Genomic DNA, 20,580 nt, shown 5'->3' on the forward strand with positions numbered 1-20,580 from the left:
CCAACACTCATGCTCTCAAACGTTCGCTCTCTGGAAAACAAACTGGACTTAATTCAACTCAGTCGGTCTACACAGCATGAGGCAAGGGATTGTTGTGTGTTTGTTTTCACAAAAACATGGCTAAACGACAACATCCCGGACTCCGCCATTCAGCTGCACGGGCTAACCAACTTCCGAGTGGATAGAGATTCATCACTGTCTGGTAAGACCTGCGGAGGTGGCTTGTGTGTGTATATCAACAAAGACTGGTGTAATAATGCTGTGGTATTATCAAAACACTGTTCATCGCTGGTGGAGTTTATGTTTGTGAAATGTTGACCGTTCTATCTGCCGCGGGAGTTCACGGTCATTGTTATTGTTGCGGTCTACATACCCCTGTGTGCAAACGCTAAGGACGCGACATCAGTGAACAACAAACAAATAACCCCGACGGCTTTTTCATCATAGCCGGTGACTTCAACCATGCAAACTTAAAGACAGTTTTGCCAAAGTTCTACCAACATGTGAACTTTACAACAAGGGGAAACAACACACTGGACTTTGTTTACACAACAGTAAAGAACTCTTACAAGGCTTTACCCCGCCCCCACCTCGTGTACTCAGACTACATCACTGATATATTAATCCCAGCATATAGACCACTTCTCAAACTCGCCAAACCGGTTCAAATACAGATCACAGTATGGCCAGACAATGCCACCTCAGCACTACAGGTCTGCTTCCAGGACACAGACTGGAACATGTTTAAAGAGGCAGCAACCTACAACAACCACACAGACCTGCAGGAGTACACTGAAACTGTGACTGCTTACATCAAAAAGTGCACTGATGATGTGACAGTCACCAAGACCATCACCACACGTGCAAACCAGAAGCCATGGATGACAACAGAGGTTTGTGGGCTGCTAAAGACCAGAGATGAAGCATTCAGATCAGGAGATAAAGCAGCCATCAAAACAGCAAGAGCCAGTCTGTCCTGTGGCATCAAAAATGCAAAACGGTCATATGCTCAAAAAATCAACAACCACTTCACAGACAGCAGAGACACACAGAGCCTGTAGCAAGCCATTCAGACCATCACTGACTACAAGCCCCCACCACAGGCATGTGATGATGACACATCCCTCCCCGATGCACTCAACCACTTTTATTCACGGTTTGAAATGCAGAATGACACACCTGCACAAAAACTGCCCACACCTCCCAATGACCGAGCGCTCTGTCTGTCTCCAGCCGACGTAAGGAAGACCCTATCTAGGATTAACCCACGCAAGGCTGCGGGTCCTGACAACATACCTGGCCGTGTTCTGAGAGACTGTGCTGCACAGCTGACAGCTGACAGATATCTTCAACACCTCGATGAGCCAGGCAGTCGTCCCCACATGTCTCAAATCCACAACAATCATACCGGTACCAAAGAAATCACCTGTGTCCTGTCTAAATGACTACCGTCCCATAGCACTGACTCCAATCATGATGAAGTGCTTTGAGAGGCTAGTCATGCACAACATCAAAACTCGACCCGCTCCAGTTTGCATACCATCCAAACCGTTCTACGAACGATGCAATTTTCTCCACCCTCCACCTGGCTCTTACCCACCTAGAAAATAAAGACTCCTATGTTAGAATGCTGTTCATTGACTTCAGCTCGGCATTCAACACAATAATCCCACAACAGCTCATAAATAAACTAAACCTGCTGGGCCTTAACAATTCCCTTTGTAATCGGATCCTGGACTTTCTAACCGGAAGACCTCAGTCAGTCCATGTCTCTACCACACTGAGCACAGGGGCCACACAAGGCTGTGTGCTCAGCCCGCTGCTCTTCACATTGCTGACCCACGACTGCACTGCCAAGTTCAGCTCCAACCACATCATCAAATTTGCTGATGACACAACAGTGGTAGGTCTCATCAGCAACAACGATGAAACGCACTACAGAGAGGAAGTGGCACAGCTGGCTGAATGGTGTGGCACCAACAATCTGTCCCTCAATGTGGAGAAGAGAAAGGAGGTTGTGATGGACTTCAGAAGAAACTCCGTTGACCACCCCCCACTGACCATCGACAGCTCGACTGTGGAGAGAGTCAGCAGCACTAAATTCCTGGGGGCGCACATCACAGAGGATCTCACCTGGACCACCAACACCATGTCACTCTCCAAAAAGGCACAACAGCGCCTACACTTTCTCCGCCGGCTGAAAAGAGCAAGTCTCCCTCCACCCATCCTCACCACATTCTACAGAGGCACCATTGAGAGTGTGCTGACCAGCTGCATCACTGTCTGGTAGGGGAACTTCAGTGCTGCTGACCGCAAGACCCTCCAGTGGCCAGTGAACACAGCTGCAAAGATCATCGGTGCCCCTCTCCCCTCCATCCTGGACATTTTCCTTACACGATGCTCCAGCAAAACCAACAGCATTGTGAAAGACCCCACCCATCCCTCTCACAGTCTCTTCCAGCTCCCACCATCAGGAAGACGGTACCGGAGGATCAGAGCCCGCTCCGCCAGACTGCTCAACAGCTTTTTCCCCCAGGTTGTGAGAGCCCTGAACTCAAATCACCCCGCCCCCCTCTGAAACCCCATGCAAACCCCTACCTCCTGAAACATGGACCACCCCCCACCCCAAACACCCCCCCCCCCCCCCCCCCCCCCCCAACCTTACCACACAAAAGAAAAAACTGTATGGAACTTTTTTTTGTGCAATTCGAAGTGTGCTACACACAGGTGAGTGGGCCTGTACAAACCACCTGTAGTAAGACACTCTCCTTTATGTGCACTAGACACTTTACACACACTGTCTTGTGTACACAATCCCACAAAAGACTCAGCAATATATGTATGTTTACATGCTCATGCACTACAAATCATCCTGCACTGATGCTCCAGAAGGAAACACGATGCATTGAGAGCTGGGGGTGAAAACTTTTTGAATTTGTAGATCAAGTTAAATTGTACTTAATTTGTCTTCCAGGAAACATGCAAGTAGCTTCTGTTGCTTCCGAAGGGCAGTACTAAATGGAAAAAAATATATATTTCTACAAAATAAGAAACATTTGGACATCTTCATTCTGTTCAAAAGTTTTCACCCCGGCTCTTAATGCATCGTGTTTCCTTCTGGAGCATCAGTGAATGTTTTAACCTTTTTTAATTGTGTTTGAGTCCCTCAATCATCCTCAGTGTGAAAAGGTGGATCTCAAAATCATACAGTCACTGCTGGAAAGGGTTCAAATATGCAAAAGATGTTGGAAAACTGAAGATTCTGCAGGACCTGGAGGATTTTTATGAAGAACAGTGCTCAGTTTAACTGTTCAGAACAAACAAGGGACTCATGAACAACCATCACAAAACATCGTAGATCATCCAGGTAACCACACACAGTATTAAGAACCAAGGGTTCCCAAACTTTTGAATGGGGTTATTTGAATAATTTCAGCAATTTTTTTGTCTTGTGGACTACATGTAAACATCTTTTATTGAAAATATCTTACTCGGGACAGTACTAAATAAAAAAATAACTTGCATTTTGCATGATCTCTCTTATTTTGTTAAAATTATTCAAATTTTCACAGATTCTGCAAGGGTTTCCCAAACTTTCGCATGCAACTGTACTTATATATAGTACACTTATAGTTAAATCTGTCAGTAGGTTAGTTGTGTATGGGTTTATAGTGTTTTTTATAGGCTTATAGGTTTAAAGTGTTTTTTTACTTCATTGTTGTATGTCTATATTTATGTAGCACCGTGGTCCTGCGAGGCACGACATTTCGTTCCACTGTATGTCCCCACATGTAGCGGAATGACAAAGCTCAACGTGACTTGACTTGACTTTTTTAGATGTTTTTTTTTTTGACAAATTCTAATCTGGCCTGGTTTGAACCTTGTGGTGAATCCTCTGTATTTGCTCTCGTTAAGTCTTATCCTCATTGTAGACTTTGACAGTGGCACGCATACCTCCTCGAGAGTGTTCTTCACTTGGCTGGATGTTGTGAAACTGTTTTTCTTTACCATGGAGAGGATCCTCCGATCATCCACCACTGTTGTCCTCCATGGATGTCCAAGCCTTTTTATGTTGATGAGCTCACCAGTCCATTCTTTTTTTCTCAGAATGACCAAACTGTTGGTTTGGCCACTCCTAATGTTCCTGCTATCTCTCTAATTGATTTGTTTTGTTTTTGAAGCCTAACAATTGTCTGTTTCACTTGCATAGAGAGCTCTTTTGACTGCATGATGTGGATTCACAGCAACAGCTTCCAAATGCAAATGACATGCTTAGAATCAACTCCAGAACCTTTTACCTGCTTAATTGATGTAGAAATAACAAAGGAATAGCCCACAAACAAACAACAACTGAAGTCAGGTGCAGTAAAGGCCTGGCAATGCATCATAAAGAGGAAATCCAGTCTCTGGTGATGTCCATGAGTTCCAGACTTAAGGCAGTCATCGCCTGCAAAGGATTCTCAACAAAATATTAAAAATGAAAATTGTATTTATGATTATAAAAAAAAAAAAAAAAATGGTTTTATTTGTCACATACACAATTATACAGAGTATAACCAGCAGTGAAATGTGTGCTCTGCATTTAACCCATCCAAGTGTACACTCAGTAGTGAACATACACCCGGAGCAGCGGGCAGCCAACGCTGCGGCGCCCGGGGAGCAGTTGGGGGTTCGGTGCCTTGCTCAAGGGTCTCACCTCAGTCGTGGTGTTGAGGATGGAGAGAGCACTGGATATTCACTCCCCCCACCTACAATCCCTGCCGGACCTGAGACTCGAACCCACAACCTTCGGGTTACAAGTCCAACGCTCTATCCATTAGGCCACGACTGATTATAGTTATTTGTATATATATATATATATATATATATATATACAGTGCCCTCCATAATTATTGGAACAGTAAAGACAAAATTGCTCTGTTGGCTGTGGAGTCAAGACATTTGCAAATATGATTAAAAGATGAATAGGAGACAAAACTACAGAATGTCACATTTTATTATTAGCCTTTTCAACACATACTTGTTTTACCAAATAAAAAGAACAGCACTTTTAGAGTTCATCCCACTCATTGATGTGAGCATAAGTATTGGGACAGTTGAACATAAGGCAGATATAAAAGATTAAAAGCTATTATTTAGTTGCAGATCCCTTGCACACAATCACAGCAGTGAGTCTGTGACCCATAGACATCACCAGACTCTTGGTCTCATCCTTTGAAATGCTTTTCCCAGTCTTTAATGCAGCCAATTCCAATTGTTGCTTGTTTTGGGGAGTTTCTGCCTTTACTCTCCTCTTCAGCTGGTGAAATTCATGTTCAATCGGATTTAAATCTGGAGATTGACTTGGGCAATCTAAGACTTTCCATTTCTTTGCCCTTATAAATTCATTGACTGAACTGGCAGGGTGTTTTGGGTCATTGTCCTGATGCAATATGAAGCACTTCCCAATGAATCTGGTGGGATTTTCTTGAATATTGGTAGGCAAGACGGTTTTGTACCCTTCCAAATTCTTTCTGCTACTGTCATCATACATTAAGTCATCAGTAAAGTTGAGAGGGCCTGTTCCAGAGGCAGCCATGCATGCCCATGCCATGACACCACCTCCACCATGCTTTACAGATGAGGCTGTATGCTTGGGATGATTTGCAGTTCCCTTTTTGTCTCCACATTTTTGCTTTCCATCACTTAGATAAAGGTTCATCTTTGTCTCATCAGTCCATAAACACAGTTCCAAAACTCTTCTGGCTCACCTTTGTGCTTTTTTTGCAAACTCTTATGTTGCCTTTCTATTTTTGGTGCTGGTCAGAGGTTTGCATCTTGCAGTGTAGCATCTGTAATTCTGTGTCAAAGTCTCCTGAGGACAGTAAATTGTCAGAGCATCACCCCAGCTTTCTGGAAGTTGTTGGTGATTTTACAGACACATCTTTTAGGGTTCATTTTCACAGCTTTTATGATTTGTCTGTCATCAACTACTGTTGTTTTCTCAGCCGATCAGGTCATTGTTGGTTGCTGCTGTCGCTGGTGGTTTCCAAACTCTTGATTTCTCCATGCCCTTTGTTTTTCCTATAGCTCTAATTGACTTCCTATTTTCTTTTAGCATCCAAATTGCTTGCTTTTCTCTCAAAGTCAGCTCCCTCATGTTCATCCTGGTTTGTGTGTGTCATCATCGAATACAAGATTCAGAATGCAGAAATAATGGATATAACTGATACGACAAATTCCCTGCTTTTAATATCTGAAGAATTAATGCAACAGGACACAGCTGATCACTTAGAAAGACCTGTGAGGCAACTGTTCCAATACGTATGCTCACTTCAGATGAAACTCTAAAAGTTCTGAACTTCTTAGCTGGTAAAACATCTATGTGTTGATTCACCCAATAATAAAATGTGACATTCTGTAGTTTTGTCTCATATTCATCTTTTAATCATATTTGTAAATGTCTTGACACTGTTCCAATACTTTTGGAGGGCACTATATATATATATATATATATATATATATATATATATATATATATATATAAATAAAAGTGAAAGTGACGTGACATACGGCCAAGTATGGTGACCATACTCAGAATTCGTGCTCTGCATTTATCCCATCCAAAGTGCACACACACAGCAGTGAACACACACAAATACCGTGAACACACACCCAGAGCAGTGGGCAGCCATTTATGCTGCGGCGCCTGGGGAGCAGCTGGGGGTTCGGTGCCTTGCTCAAGGGTCTCACCTCAGTCGTGGTATTGAGGGTGGAGAGAGCGCTGTACATTTACTCCCCCCACCTACAATCCCTTCCGGCCCGAGACTCGAAAACGCAACCTTTTGATTACGAGTCCCACTCTCTAACCTTTAGGCCACGACTTCCCATCCATCTCCATCTTCTTCCGCTTATCCGGGGCCGGGTCGCGGGGGCAGCAGTCTAAGCAGAGATGCCCAGACTTCCCTCTCCCTAGACACTTCCTCCAGCTCTTCCGGGGGGACACCGAGGCGTTCCCAGGCCAGCCGGGAGACATAGTCTCTCCAGCGTGTCCTAGGTCTTCCCCGGGGTCTCCTCCCAGTGGACTTCCCCTCATATATATATATATGCACGTACATAATTATTAGGCACGTTGATATTCTGATATTTTCCATGATTTTCCAATTTTCCATGACGGCTGGAAGTGAAAAACTCCTTATATTCAGGTGTGCTTGTTTTTACTGATAAAATGAGCCAAAAAAGAGGTTTAACTCAGACTGAGATGTCAAAAATTATTAAATAAATAAATATTAAAGAAAGTCGAAATAATAAAAAAAGAATAGAGAACACTAGTGTTAGAGGGTCATCTTTTCTTAAAAAGAAAATAAGTAGTTAGAATAAAAATAGAATAAATAATAGAGAATAGAGAGTGCAAGTGTTAGAGGGTCAACGCAAGCTTCTGGAGGGCACATAAGTCTGATGTAGTGAATTTAGGCGAAGGAAAAATTTTAAATATGAATAATGTTATAAAATAGTGATACCAAACTTAAGATATGAATTAAACTTATTTAACAAAATAATTTTAACACATTTGTAAAATCTGATAATATTAAGGTTTCATCCTGCTAAAGTTGGGAAACAAAAATTTCTTATTTATTATATTGTTTATATTATTATTATTATTATTATACAGTATAATATTATTTTATTGTTTGAGCTTCTTGCTCTTATGTTGCTGAGCTTATGTAAACTTTATTGCATGAAGCACTTTCAGCTTAGCACAATGGATTCGCTTGCAGCTGATCTAGACCCTCTGTATTAATATTATAGGATTTGATCCATATAGCGTCAGCTACTGACACAATGTTGAGTGAACTTAACTCAAAAGGTAATATGGCACTGCACAAACTATGTTACATGATGGCCCTCAGGAGGGCAGTCTGACCTTAGGGAGCCGATTTAGCTTGACAGCACGCTGCAGGGTCATGTTACGAGTGAGAGAGGAGAAATTCAGCTCAATCAGCTTGCGTGGGTTCAGAGACCTGTGCCAATACCTATTAACAGCCATGGAGAGAAACAGAATTTAGTTTGAAACAATACTACAAACAAAACAGCAGTGGTGGTCTGGGAGAGAGATATCCTTATAATTTGCATCATACCTACAGCTTGCAATAGGTTTTGGTAGGACTGCAGTGGTGCTGTATATTGCTTGACATATACCCTGCTGATGGACCCGTCTGGTGAGCTCCTCGATTAGGACTGGTGCCACTCTTTTTGAGCGAAGTTTTTTATGTACACACAGGAAGTTCACCTCCACCATCTTTAGTTCTCTGTGGAATATTTTTGTCATTTACATCAACCAAAATTGTTAAATTAATTTTAACCGACTGAGAAAATTCTGTGCTTACGTGTCAAATACTTTAATAGTAGCAGGAATGGCACTTATGAATCCCACAAGTTTTTGACTGGACTTAACTCGAACTCCACAATTCCAGTGTGATTGCCATCCAGGGGGGCACAGAGCCCTGCATTCCATAAAATATAATGTTCATAAAACATGGAGAAAAATAATAAGATTATAGTTACGTGTAGCTGTAGGTCAAGAAATAAAACACACCAGAGCAAGAACTGTGGAGAGTAATGCAGACGAAGTGTGTTGTCATCCTCCTCTGTGTAGTTTTCATTCAGCAAATCACACAGTTCTCTCAGCTACAATTACATAGAAACAGATAAGCTATTCAGCATATTTACTGCGCTCTTACAGAACATCAACATTCAAAACATTAATCAAAACCATTCCAATGCCAACATCAATCAAGAACATTCCAATTAGTCCTATGACCAGGATGTGGAGGAGCCATTTTACACATGTAACTACAAAATGAGTTTTTGTACAAATGTTGTGATTTAATAATAAAATAAATAAACCAAAAAAAAAAAAAATTGGCAAAGTTTGTTGTATAATTCTTGATGTTTATTTATGTAAATGCTGCATGACTTTGACATGTTTAATGAATGTGCATTGAACATTGAAGTAGCATTCCAAACTGCTGCACACGGCAACAAAAAACGGGGCAACAAAAAATAACAAACAGCTTTTATGACTTACAGAGAAGTTTTTTAAATCACAAAAATAGTACATCAAACTTGACATTCCCTAACTTCTAACTGATCTGTTTCTGTTGAATATTTACAGTAAATGGCAGTGACTTTGGAAAAGTCTATCTTTTTAGTTACACTTACATAGAAAGCCAAGCATTTTTAGCATTTAGTACACCTGACTTTACTAGTAGTAATTTACAGTAGATTTGACTAGTCAAAATGCAAATTCCAGATATCTATTATGTGATGTTGGCATTGATTTTTGGTAACTGGCATTAATATATCAACAATGTATTTATAACTAATATATGACTTATATCATAATATCTGGTGGGGCCAAATCAAACATGTTCAAGTCACAATTAAGTTTCAATTCCCTACCATCATGTCTCAAGTAAGTCTCAAGCCATACTGCACACAAACCAAGCAAGTCAACTCAAGAAGAGTCCTGCTAAAAGTCAAGTCAGCTCACATTTACAAACAGAAACAAGTGTAGTTTATTTTTATACTTGTTGTATACTACAGCGGCTAAGACACAAATGTAAAAAATTTCACAGACATTTGACAAACTGAAATGGAATAATGAGTCTGAACTGAACTTGCTTTGGCACAGCACAATTACAAATAATAATGCTGGTAATGATGTAATCAGGGGCATCATGAACTCATAATTTTTGAGGGGGCATGAGTTGGGGTAGGGTCGTCATGTGACACACAGCAGGCACAACAGCACATATGTTTTATTTATTTTTTCCTTTGTATTCGAAACATTCCCAAAGGCATTAACTATATCATGAAATATCTTGATTCTCACCTTTATAGATTATGTTAGTTTATCTAGTGGACGATGATCAAAGTAACCTAAAAATGTAATCTATTAGATATGGGTGTCATGCCATAACATATTTTAATACGACTGACTTTATATTTAATGTGAATTTAACATTGAAAGTTAATGTGAATAAAAACATTGTAAGTTAGGCTACTAAACATAACACTTTCATTATACAGAAAGAGAGCAAAGAACATTTATATTATCAAATAACATTTTACTGGCAGTCTAGAGTTCAAGCTCTCTCAAAAACACCCATTAAAATCACTGAAGCTGTTTACACTATAAAATGAGGCACGTGCCCCCTCACTTTGAATGTGCTTGACGCCTCTGCACCATGTAATGATGTCACCAGTCAGGATTGGTCACTTGCTGTCTGTTTACTATCTTCTCTCTGTAGCAAGCCATGTGTAAACACTTGTGTTATCAAGACAACAACTGACACATTTGTTTTATAAAGTATCAGCCCCACAGTGGAAAATGAAATCATATACTTGCTGTACTGGATCGGCATCGAATGGTTAAGTAATGACAACGTTTTGGCATGGTGTTGGAAAAGCAGCTTAAGAGTCAGTAAGGCTGCATTTACATTACATGGTTACATGGTTACATGACACAATTCCGATTGTTTTTTCCTCCCATGTAGCACATATTGTACAGGTCCTTTTAAAAAAATTAGCATATTGTGATAAAGTTCATTATTTTCTGTAATGTACTGATAAACATTAGACTTTCATATATTTTAGATTCATTACAACACAACTGAAGTAGTTCAAGCCTTTTATTGTTTTAATATTGATGATTTTGGCATACAGCTCATGAAAACCCAAAATTCTCAAAAAATTAGCATATCATGAAAAGGTTCTCTAAACGAGCTATTAACCTAATCATCTGAATCAACTAATAGACACCTGCAAAAGATTCCTGAGGCTTTTAAAAACTCCCAGCCTGGTTCATTACTCAAAACCGCAATCATGGGTAAGACTGCCGACCTGACTGCTGTCCAGAAGGCCATCATTGACACCCTCAAGCAAGAGGGTAAGACACAGAAAGAAATTTCTGAACGAATAGGCTGTTCCCAGAGTGCTGTATCAAGGCACCTCAGTGGGAAGTCTGTGGGAAGGAAAAAGTGTGGCAGAAAACGAGAAGAGGTGACCGGACCCTGAGGAAGATTGTGGAGAAGGACCGATTCCAGACCTTGGGGGACCTGCGGAAGCAGTGGACTGAGTCTGGAGTAGAAACATCCAGAGCCACCGTGTACAGGCGTGTGCAGGAAATGGGCTACAGGTGCCGCATTCCCCAGGTCAAGCCACTTTTGAACAGAGAAGCAGCACTGGACTGTTGCTCAGTGGTCCAAAGTACTTTTTTCGGATGAAAGCAAATTTTGCATGTCATTCGGAAATCAAGGTGCCAGAGTCTGGAGGAAGACTGGGGAGAAGAAAATGCCAAAATGCCTGAAGTCCAGTGTCAAGTACCCACAGTCAGTGATGGTCTGGGGTGCCATGTCAGCTGCTGGTGTTGGTCCACTGTGTTTTATCAAGGGCAGGGTCAATGCAGCTAGCTATCAGGAGATTTTGGAGCACTTCATGCTTCCATCTGCTGAAAAGCTTTATGGAGATGAAGATTTCATTTTTCAGCACGACCTGGCACCTGCTCACAGTGCCAAAACCACTGGTAAATGGTTTACTGACCATGGTATTACTGTGCTCAATTGGCCTGCCAACTCTCCTGACCTGAACCCCATAGAGAATCTGTGGGATATTGTGAAGAGAAAGTTGAGAGACGCAAGACCCAACACTCTGGATGAGCTTAAGGCCGCTATCGAAGCATCCTGGGCCTCCAAAACACCTCAGCAGTGCCACAGGCTGATTGCCTCCATGCCACGCCGCATTGAAGCAGTCATTTCTGCAAAAGGATTCCCGACCAAGTATTGAGTGCATAACTGAACATAATTATTTGAAGGTTGACTTTTTTTGTATTAAAAACACTTTTCTTTTATTGGTCGGATGAAATATGCAAATTTTTTGAGATAGGAATTTGGGGTTTTCATGAGCTGTATGCCAAAATCATCAATATTAAAACAATAAAAGGCTTGAACTACTTCAGTTGTGTTGTAATGAATCTAAAATATATGAAAGTCTAATGTTTATCAGTACATTACAGAAAATAATGAACTTTATCACAATATGCAAATTTTTTTAAAAGGACCTGTATATGACCCATGAATGTGTAAGCAGGAAAAACGCATTTAGCATATTTGTGATAATTCGAATGCTGGTTACATCACGTGCAATTGCCTACAGTCCGGTAGCCTGTGGTCAATATAATTATTTAATTATGTAATAATTTCTATAATAATTAATATAATAATTTATTAATTCAAAATAAAATATTAATGAATCCCTGATAATCCCGGGTTAATATGCTCAATCCAAGATGGCGCCGATGATGGCAGCTATTGTGCGTTGCTCTTTAGTGTTTGTACTGTTTTTGTTTGTTTTTCCTGTTTTTTGTTTTTCAAATGCGATCAGTTTTACCAGGGATGACCTGCCGAACATTCGGCAGAACACACCACAAAATCTTTTACTGGATTTTGATTTTTCGGACGTTTTGCTGGACATTGTAGTTGGCGGAGCCGTAGCTCTTGTCAAACGCTACAGGAGGCGCAGGAAGCGAGCCGGCATGCTCGTGAAGCTTCGTCAGCGAGGATTTCGAACACCGTTGCCTAGCATCCATCTGGCGAATCTCCGCTCTCTACCCAACAAAACGGACAAACTCCTTCTGCTCTCCCAGACAAACAAGGATTTTTCTAACTCTGCTGCTCTGTGTTTCATGGAAATCTGGCTAAATGGCAACATACCGGACAGCGTGCTACATCTGCCTAATTATCAGCTGATCAGAGCAGATCGGGACGCAGAATCAATGGGGAAATCGTGCAGCGGCAGGACATGCTTTTACATCAATGAGAGGTGGTGTACAGATGTAACTGTGTTAAAGAAGATGTGCTGTTCAGATCACTGTTACACAACAATAAAGGACACATATCACTCTGTTCCACGAGCAGCTTTAGGACTCTCTGATCACTGTTTGGTTCATCTTATACCGTCCTACAGGCACAAACTTAAATCTGCAAAGCCCGTATTAAGATCTGTTAAAAGATGGACTGACGAAACAGAGCGGGATCTACAAGCCTGTTTCGACCTCACTGATTGGACTGTTTCTGAAGCCGCTGCCACCGATCTGGACGAGCTCACAGAGACTGTAACATCTTATATCAGTTTCTGTGAGGATATGTGCATTCCTAACAGGACTCATCTAATCTACAACAATGACAAACCATGGTTCACTGCAAAACTCAGACAGCTCCATCAGGCCAAAGAAGATGCATACAGAAAGGGGGATAAAGTCTTGTACAAACAGGCCAAATACACACTGGAAAATGAGATCAGAGTGGCAAAGCGGAATTATTCTGACAAGCTCAGGAAAAAATTATCTTCCAGTGATCCTGCTTCAGTGTGGATAGGAATGAAGGATATCACCAGTTACAAGTCACCATCCCCCAGCACTGTGGAGAATCAACACCTGGCAGACGACTTGAAAGAGTTCTATTTGCGTTTTGAAAGATCACCCCACACTCGCCCTGAACACCTCTCTACAAAACCATTCACACCTCCAGCAACCCCTCTCTCCCCCACACCTACGATTCAAATCAGCGAAGATGATGTGTGCCAGGTCTTCAGGAAGAACAAAAGAAGGAAAGCACCAGGCCCAGACAGCGTGTCACCAGCCTGCCTAAAAACCTGTGTTGATCAGCTGGCCCCCATCTTCACACAGATCTTCAACAGATCACTGGAGCTGTGTGGAGTCCCCTCAAGCTTCAAACGCTCCACCATCATCCCCGTCCCAAAGAAACCCAAAATTACTGGACTTAATGACTACAGACCTGTGGCCCTAACGTCTGTAGCCATGAAATCATTTAAAAGACAGGTTTTGGCTTATCTGAAGGACATCACTGGACCCTTATTGGACCCCCTGCAGTTTGCCTACAGAGCAAACAGGTCTGTGGATGATGCAGTCAACATGGGACTGCACTTCATCCTGCAGCATCTGGACAGACCAGGGACTTATGTGAGGATCCTGTTTGTGGACTTCAGCTCCGCTTTTAACACCATCATCACGGAAACCCTTCAAAATAAACTAACCCTGCTCTCTGTCCCCACACCCGTCTGCCAGTGGATCAACAGCTTCCTGACAGACAGACAGCAGTTAGTAAAGCTTGGTAAATTCACATCCAGCACTCGTACCATCAGCACTGGAGCTCCTCAGGGCTGCATTCTCTCCCCACTGCTCTTCTCCCTCTACACCAACGACTGCACCTCTAAAGACTCCTCTGTCAAGCTCCTGAAGTTTTCAGACGACGCCACACTGATCGGCCTCATCCAGGACAGTGACGAGTCTGCTTACAGACAGGAGGTTAAGGAGCTGGCTGTCTGGTGCAGTCTTAACAACCTGGAGCTTAACACGCTCAAAACTGTGGAGATGATAGTGGACTTCAGGAGAAACCCCCCTGCTCTCCCCCCACTCACCATCATGAACAGCACTGTGACTGCAGTGGAGTCATTCAGATTCCTGGGCACCACCATCTCCCAGGACCTGAAGTGGGATATTCACATAGACTCCATTGTCAGGAAGGCCCAGCAGAGGTTGTGCTTTCTTCGCCAGCTGAGGAAGTTCAACCTGCCACAGGAGCTGCTGAAACAGTTCTACTGCGCCATCATTGAATCCATCCTCTGCATTTCTATAACTGTCTGGTTCAGCTCAGCTACCAAATCTGACCTCAGCAGACTACGGAGGGTAGTCCGGACTGCTGAGCGAATCATTGGTACAACCCTCCCCACTCTCCAAGAACTGTACTTATCCAGAGTGAGCAAAAGGGCTGGTAAAATCACTCTGGACTCCTCACACCCAGCACACTCCCTCTTTGAACTGTTACTGTCTGGTCGACGCTACAGATCTCTGTGCACCAGAACGACCAGACACAGGAACAGTTTCTTCCCTCAGGCAATCCATCTCATGAACGCTCAACAATAAACGTGGAACACACAACTATAATACACTATCCATTCACCACACTCACTAATTTTATTTTTATTTTCTCATTTCTAATTTTCACATACAAACCCGATTCCAAAAAAGTTGGGACACTGTACAAATTGTGAATAAAACAGAATGCAATGATGTGGAAGTTTCAAATTTCAATATTTTATTCAGAATACAACATATCAAATGGACAATGGACATATCAAATGTTTAAAATGAGAAAATGTATAATTTTAAGGGAAAAATACGTTTATTTTAAATTTCATGGCATCAACACATCTCAAAAAAGTTGGGACAAGGCCATGTTTACCACTGTGTGGCACCCCCTCTTCTTTTTATAACAGTCTGCAAACGTCTGGGGACTGAGGAGACAAGTTGCTCAAGTTTAGGAATAGGAATGTTGTCCCATTCTTGTCTAATACAGGCTTCTAGTTGCTCAACTGTCGCATCTTCCTCTTTATGATGCGCCAAATTTTTTCTATGGGTGAAAGATCTGGACTGCAGGCTGGCCATTTCAGTACCCGGATCCTCCTTCTACGCAGCCTGTTGTAATTGATGCAGTATGTGGTCTGGCATTGTCATGTTGGAAAATGCAAGGTCTTCCCTGAAAGAGACAACGTCTGGATGGGAGCATAAGTTGTTCTAGAACTTGGATATACCTTTCAGCATTGATGGTGCCTTTCCAGATGTGTAAGCTGACCATGCCACACGCACTCATGCAACCACATACCATCAGAGATGCAGGCTTCTGAACTGAGTGCTGATAACAACTTGGATTGTCCTTGTCCTCTTTAGTCCGGATGACATGGCGTCCCAATTTTCCAAAAAGAACTTCAAATTTTGATTCATCTGACCAGAGAACAGTTTTCCACTTTGCCACAGTCCATTTTAAATAAGCCTTGGCCCAGAGAAAACGCCTGTGCTTCTGGATCATGTTTAGATATGGTTTCTTTTTTGACCTTTAGAGTTTTATGGCATGGTGGATTGTGTTCACCGACAATGTTTTCTGGAAGTATTCCTGAGCCCATGTTGTGATTTCCATTACAGTAGCATTCCTGTATGTGATGCAGTGCCGTCTAAGGGCCCGAAGATCACAGGCATCCAGTATGGTTTTCCGGCCTTGACCCTTACGCACAAAGATTGTTCCAGATTCTCTGAATCTTTGGATGATATTATGCACTGCAGATGATGATAACTTCAAACTCTTTGCAATTTTTCTCTGAGAAACTCCTTTCTGATATTGCTCCACTATTTTTCGCCACAGCATTGGGGGAATTGGTGATCCTCTTGCCATCTTGACTTCTGAGAGACACTGCCACTCTGAGAGGCTCTTTTTATACCCAATCATGTTGCCAATTGACCTAATAAGTTGCAAATTGGTCCTCCAGCTGTTCCTTATATGTACATTTAACTTTTCCGGCCTCATATTGCTACCTGTCCCAACGTTTTTGGAATGTGTAGCTCTCATGAAATCCAAAATGAGCCAATATTTGGCATGACATTTAAAAATGTCTCACTTTCAACATTTGATATGTTATCTATATTTTATTGTGAATAAAATATAAGTTTATGAGATTTGTAAATTATTGCATTCCTTTTTATTCGTAATTTGTACAGTGTCCCAACTTTTTGGGAATCGGGTTTGTACTTGACCTGTACATACATAGTTGTCTATATTATATATTGTGTTTTTGCTGCTTTGAACATTGCCTATTTGGTTATTTGTTGTTATTCTTTTATTATCTGTGTCCTGTCCTGTTGCTGTCTTTCTGTTGCACTGTGGAGCTTCTGTCACTACAACAAATTCCTTGTATGTGTAAGCATACTTGGCCAATAAAGCTCATTCTGATTCTGATTCTGATTCTATGGTCACGTAGGTTTGTTTATGCAAACCTCGTGGCCACGAGAAAAATATGTAGTTCCCTCAACACAAGGATGTCGTTACCTCGTCAAAAACGATCTCGTGGCCACGACATTATATCACGTTCCCATGAGTTAATATGACGTTCCCACGAATTAATATCTCGTGGCCACGACAAAACATATGGTGCCCGGGAGGGGCCGTCTTCGGTTCACTTTTTTTTTTAGCACTGTACTGCCACCTAATGGCTATTCCTGGCTGCAGCCCTACTTTTAAATGGATGCCTGCCATTGATTTTCTTATTTGTTATCTCTAGAGATGAAAGGATATGAAAAATTCATATCAGGATTATAGTGACATTTTTTAAGGAAAGTGGTTGCAATCAATTTATTTTAGCTACATTTAAATAAAAAAATTTAGTTGACTAACTTTGAACATTTTTATTTAAATATAGCTAAAATAATTTGTTTGCAAACACTTGCCTTAAAAAAAAATTATTATTTTTTCAGTATACATAAATCTTTCATATTACGCCTACATTAAGCCATTTTTAATGTAATAACTTTTATTTAGGCTATGGCAAAATATATATTTTTAGTGTGTTTCCTAGAAAGATTAAAAAAACCGCGGCCGTTTTCTAGTCAGTCCCGTGACTTCAGCCTGTCCAATCACAGCTGAGCTGAGCTCACTCAAAGAGTCACGAAAAGAGAAAGGTAAGCATTTCAAGCTTCCTTATTCCTATTTAAAGCACTTTTGAACGTTTATGATTTATTTTCGTATCTTATTATTTTAACCAGCTCAGCAACGCTAATGCAAAGAGGAACTAACATGCCATTACATCAAAGTTATCAACGGCAAGTGTTAAATATGCAGTGTTTTACGCCACAGTTTGTCAGTGAAAAAAAAAAAAAAAGATTTTCTTTCTCAGTCAAACACAGACAAACAAGTCTGGAGATTTTTGTCTTTTAAACCAGGAAGACGGCTGACAGATCTAACCGTAACTCGTGCCACAGAAACTAAAGCAACAGGTAAGACAAACCAACCCATTCACTATATTACAATGTTTTAAACTTTGTGTTAATCTTTATTTATGATCGGCTTCATCAGTTTCATCTAGCATATCCATGCAGCCGAAGCCCCGGTAAGTTAAACAAATTGGCTCAAGGAGCATTTATGAGGGCTGTTTTGCTAACATTATTTAACATTTCAGACTGATATTTGCTCCTCACGTTTTTTTATTTGAAGCTCATCCTCAAACTCATACTTGCAAAGGCAGCATGGAGTGCTGGGATGTCAAAGTCAACAAGATGGCTGCAATAATACGGGCCAAAGTGAAGTAGAATTCACATTGATTTAATTGATGGGTTTTAGTGTTATGCCAGATGCAAACCATCACTTTCTGAAAGGTTTTTTAAGTATATTTCTTCATTTTTGGATGAATGGCTATTCTTGCAAATGTAAAAGCAGTACAATATTTTAGACTGAAATTTAAATCATTGGTCAACTCATGCATACACATCCCAGACAAATACTGGTTCTTTCACACCACATGAATGACATCATGATATCCAAGGAAGTTAGATGTAATGCAGTGTGTCACCATTTTTTAATCAGACTGTATTAGCAGAATGAAAAACATTAAATTTCAGTTTGCCTTTGATTGAGAGTCATTATGCTTCACAAGAATATGAGTTGGGACTTGAAAGTTCTAATTATAGTAGGCTTTCTTAATATGGATTACAAAAAAGGTCTTGTGTGTTATATTTCCATTGTACCTATCTTAAAGTTGCTTTGGGTTTGTATAAAGGTGTGTTGATTTATTATTTATATTTATTTGGATGTTTTATTAATAAAAATGTGGTTCAATTCAAGCTCAGTTCCTATCATTGCTGTTGAGGAGGAAGAGGAAATGTCACGAGGGAACCCACTGGATGTTTTGATTGTCTTTGAAGACGAAGTGGTGATATCAATCAAGTCTAGGGTCAGTGCGCTGCTGCTGTTTTTGCACTTTATGCCCTTATTTAGAGTACACTAACTTCTCAAAGCAGCTTTACAGAAAATGCATATGTCTACATTACAATTTAGCCTGATCTGTACTGTAAATACTATACTTTCAACATGAATAGTGTTGTATCATTTGATTTATAGTGATGCTACATGGGTGTACTCACTTCTGTTTTATACTTTATGTTTGACTGAACTGGAAGCAATATTGGTGTGACATACTGATACAATTCCTCCCTGCTAATCATGATATTCATTCTATTAAGTAGTATGGGTTTAATACAGGATATTTATAGTCTGATGTAGTAAAAAGAATAAATTGTATGAACATGCCATACACACGTACATGTGATGTGTGAGTTTGTATTGTTTTTGTTTTATTGTATTATTTTACATGTTTGAAATAAAGTCTAAAAAAAAATTAATTCAACAAAAAAGTAAAGTTTATCTGTTGCTGCTGTTACAAAATGTTTTTATTTTTTATGATTGTTTCTTTCAGCGTTCTTTTTATTTAAAAACATGGTTGGTGCATTTTATGTTTTGCAATGCTAAAATCATTTGAGGTTTAAATAAACACTGTTTGAATTGTTAATAATGTGTCTCTGTCTGCAACTGAAGTTTTGCATTTATTGTAATGACCTTAAAAAGTGGATTCAGCATTGGAGAAAAATTAGCATATAGTTAACTTAAAATTAACACACTTGAAGTATACTGACAATTAGTCTGGCTGCAAGTATACTTAGTATACTTTTTTTTCACTAGGGCCATTCAGCTGTCAGCTACGGTATTGCGTCAGATAGTACACTATAGATCCCTATACTGCTCTTATCATCTGATCGTGGTTGTGTCTCTCTATTAGTGCTACTGGATCTTAGCATCGTGTTTGACACTATCGACCACAACATTCTTTTAAATAGACTAGAAAATTATGTTGGCATTAGAGGAAGTGCACTGGCATGGTTCAAATCGTTCTTATCTGACTGCTATCAATTCGTGGCAGTAAATGAAGTAGTATCGTACCAATCACAAGTGCAGTATGGAGTACCTCAAGTCTCAGTACTAGGCCCCTTACTTTTCATGCTTTACATGTTACCCTTGGGAGATATCATTAGGAAACATGGTCTTAGCTTTCACTGTTATGCTGATGCTACTCAGCTCTATATTTCTTCGCAAACCAATGAAACATACCAATTTGCAAAACTAACGGAATGTATAGTTGACATCAAAAACTGGATGACTACCAATTTCTTACTAATAAATTCTGAAAAAAACAGAGGTGTTAATTATTGGACCAAAAACTTTTGCATGTAATAACATAGATCACTGTCTAATACTTAATGGCTGCTCTGTAAATTCTTCATCATCAGTTAGAAATGTAAGAATCTATAGTCTGCCTCAACCCAGATTCCAGTCCACAATATATGTTTGATCATGCTCATTTCCCAAAATGGCTTAATTATTATAGAGAAGAAGAAAGTGAACAGTTATGTTGTTTGTAGACCATTTGGTATGATCACATCCTGAGCAAATGGCGACCAATTATAGAATGGGAGCAGGTGTGGGACACTGAGAACCACCTCAGACAAAGAGGTGTCAGAACTTAATTAACATACAGACCACAGCTGTAACAACAGGAGCAACTTCATTTACATGAAGGGTAGTAAACTGTAACTGTATAAAAGGTTTGAGCTTAGGATGTTCGGGGTCATTCCGACTCCGTTGA

At 40.5% G+C, this 20,580-nt stretch overlaps 1 protein-coding gene across 2 annotated transcripts in view; it reads right to left on the bottom strand.

The window, feature by feature from the left end:
• The window catches only part of nmt1b (N-myristoyltransferase 1b), a 52,091-nt gene that overhangs the window by 15,681 nt on the left and 15,830 nt on the right, over window positions 1-20,580 (bottom strand). For both annotated transcript variants that reach the window (XM_079389352.1, XM_079389351.1), the window contains exons 5-8: window positions 8,576-8,667; window positions 8,367-8,483; window positions 8,118-8,288; window positions 7,904-8,012 (exon numbers count right to left, since the gene is read on the bottom strand). In XM_079389352.1, coding sequence (XP_079245478.1) covers window positions 7,904-8,012; window positions 8,118-8,288; window positions 8,367-8,483; window positions 8,576-8,667 — 489 coding nt within the window. The remainder of the gene's footprint in view (window positions 1-7,903; window positions 8,013-8,117; window positions 8,289-8,366; window positions 8,484-8,575; window positions 8,668-20,580) is intronic.

This window comes from Barbus barbus (genome assembly GCF_936440315.1).
Source record: "Barbus barbus genome assembly, chromosome: 32".
Lineage (NCBI taxonomy): Eukaryota > Metazoa > Chordata > Actinopteri > Cypriniformes > Cyprinidae > Barbus > Barbus barbus.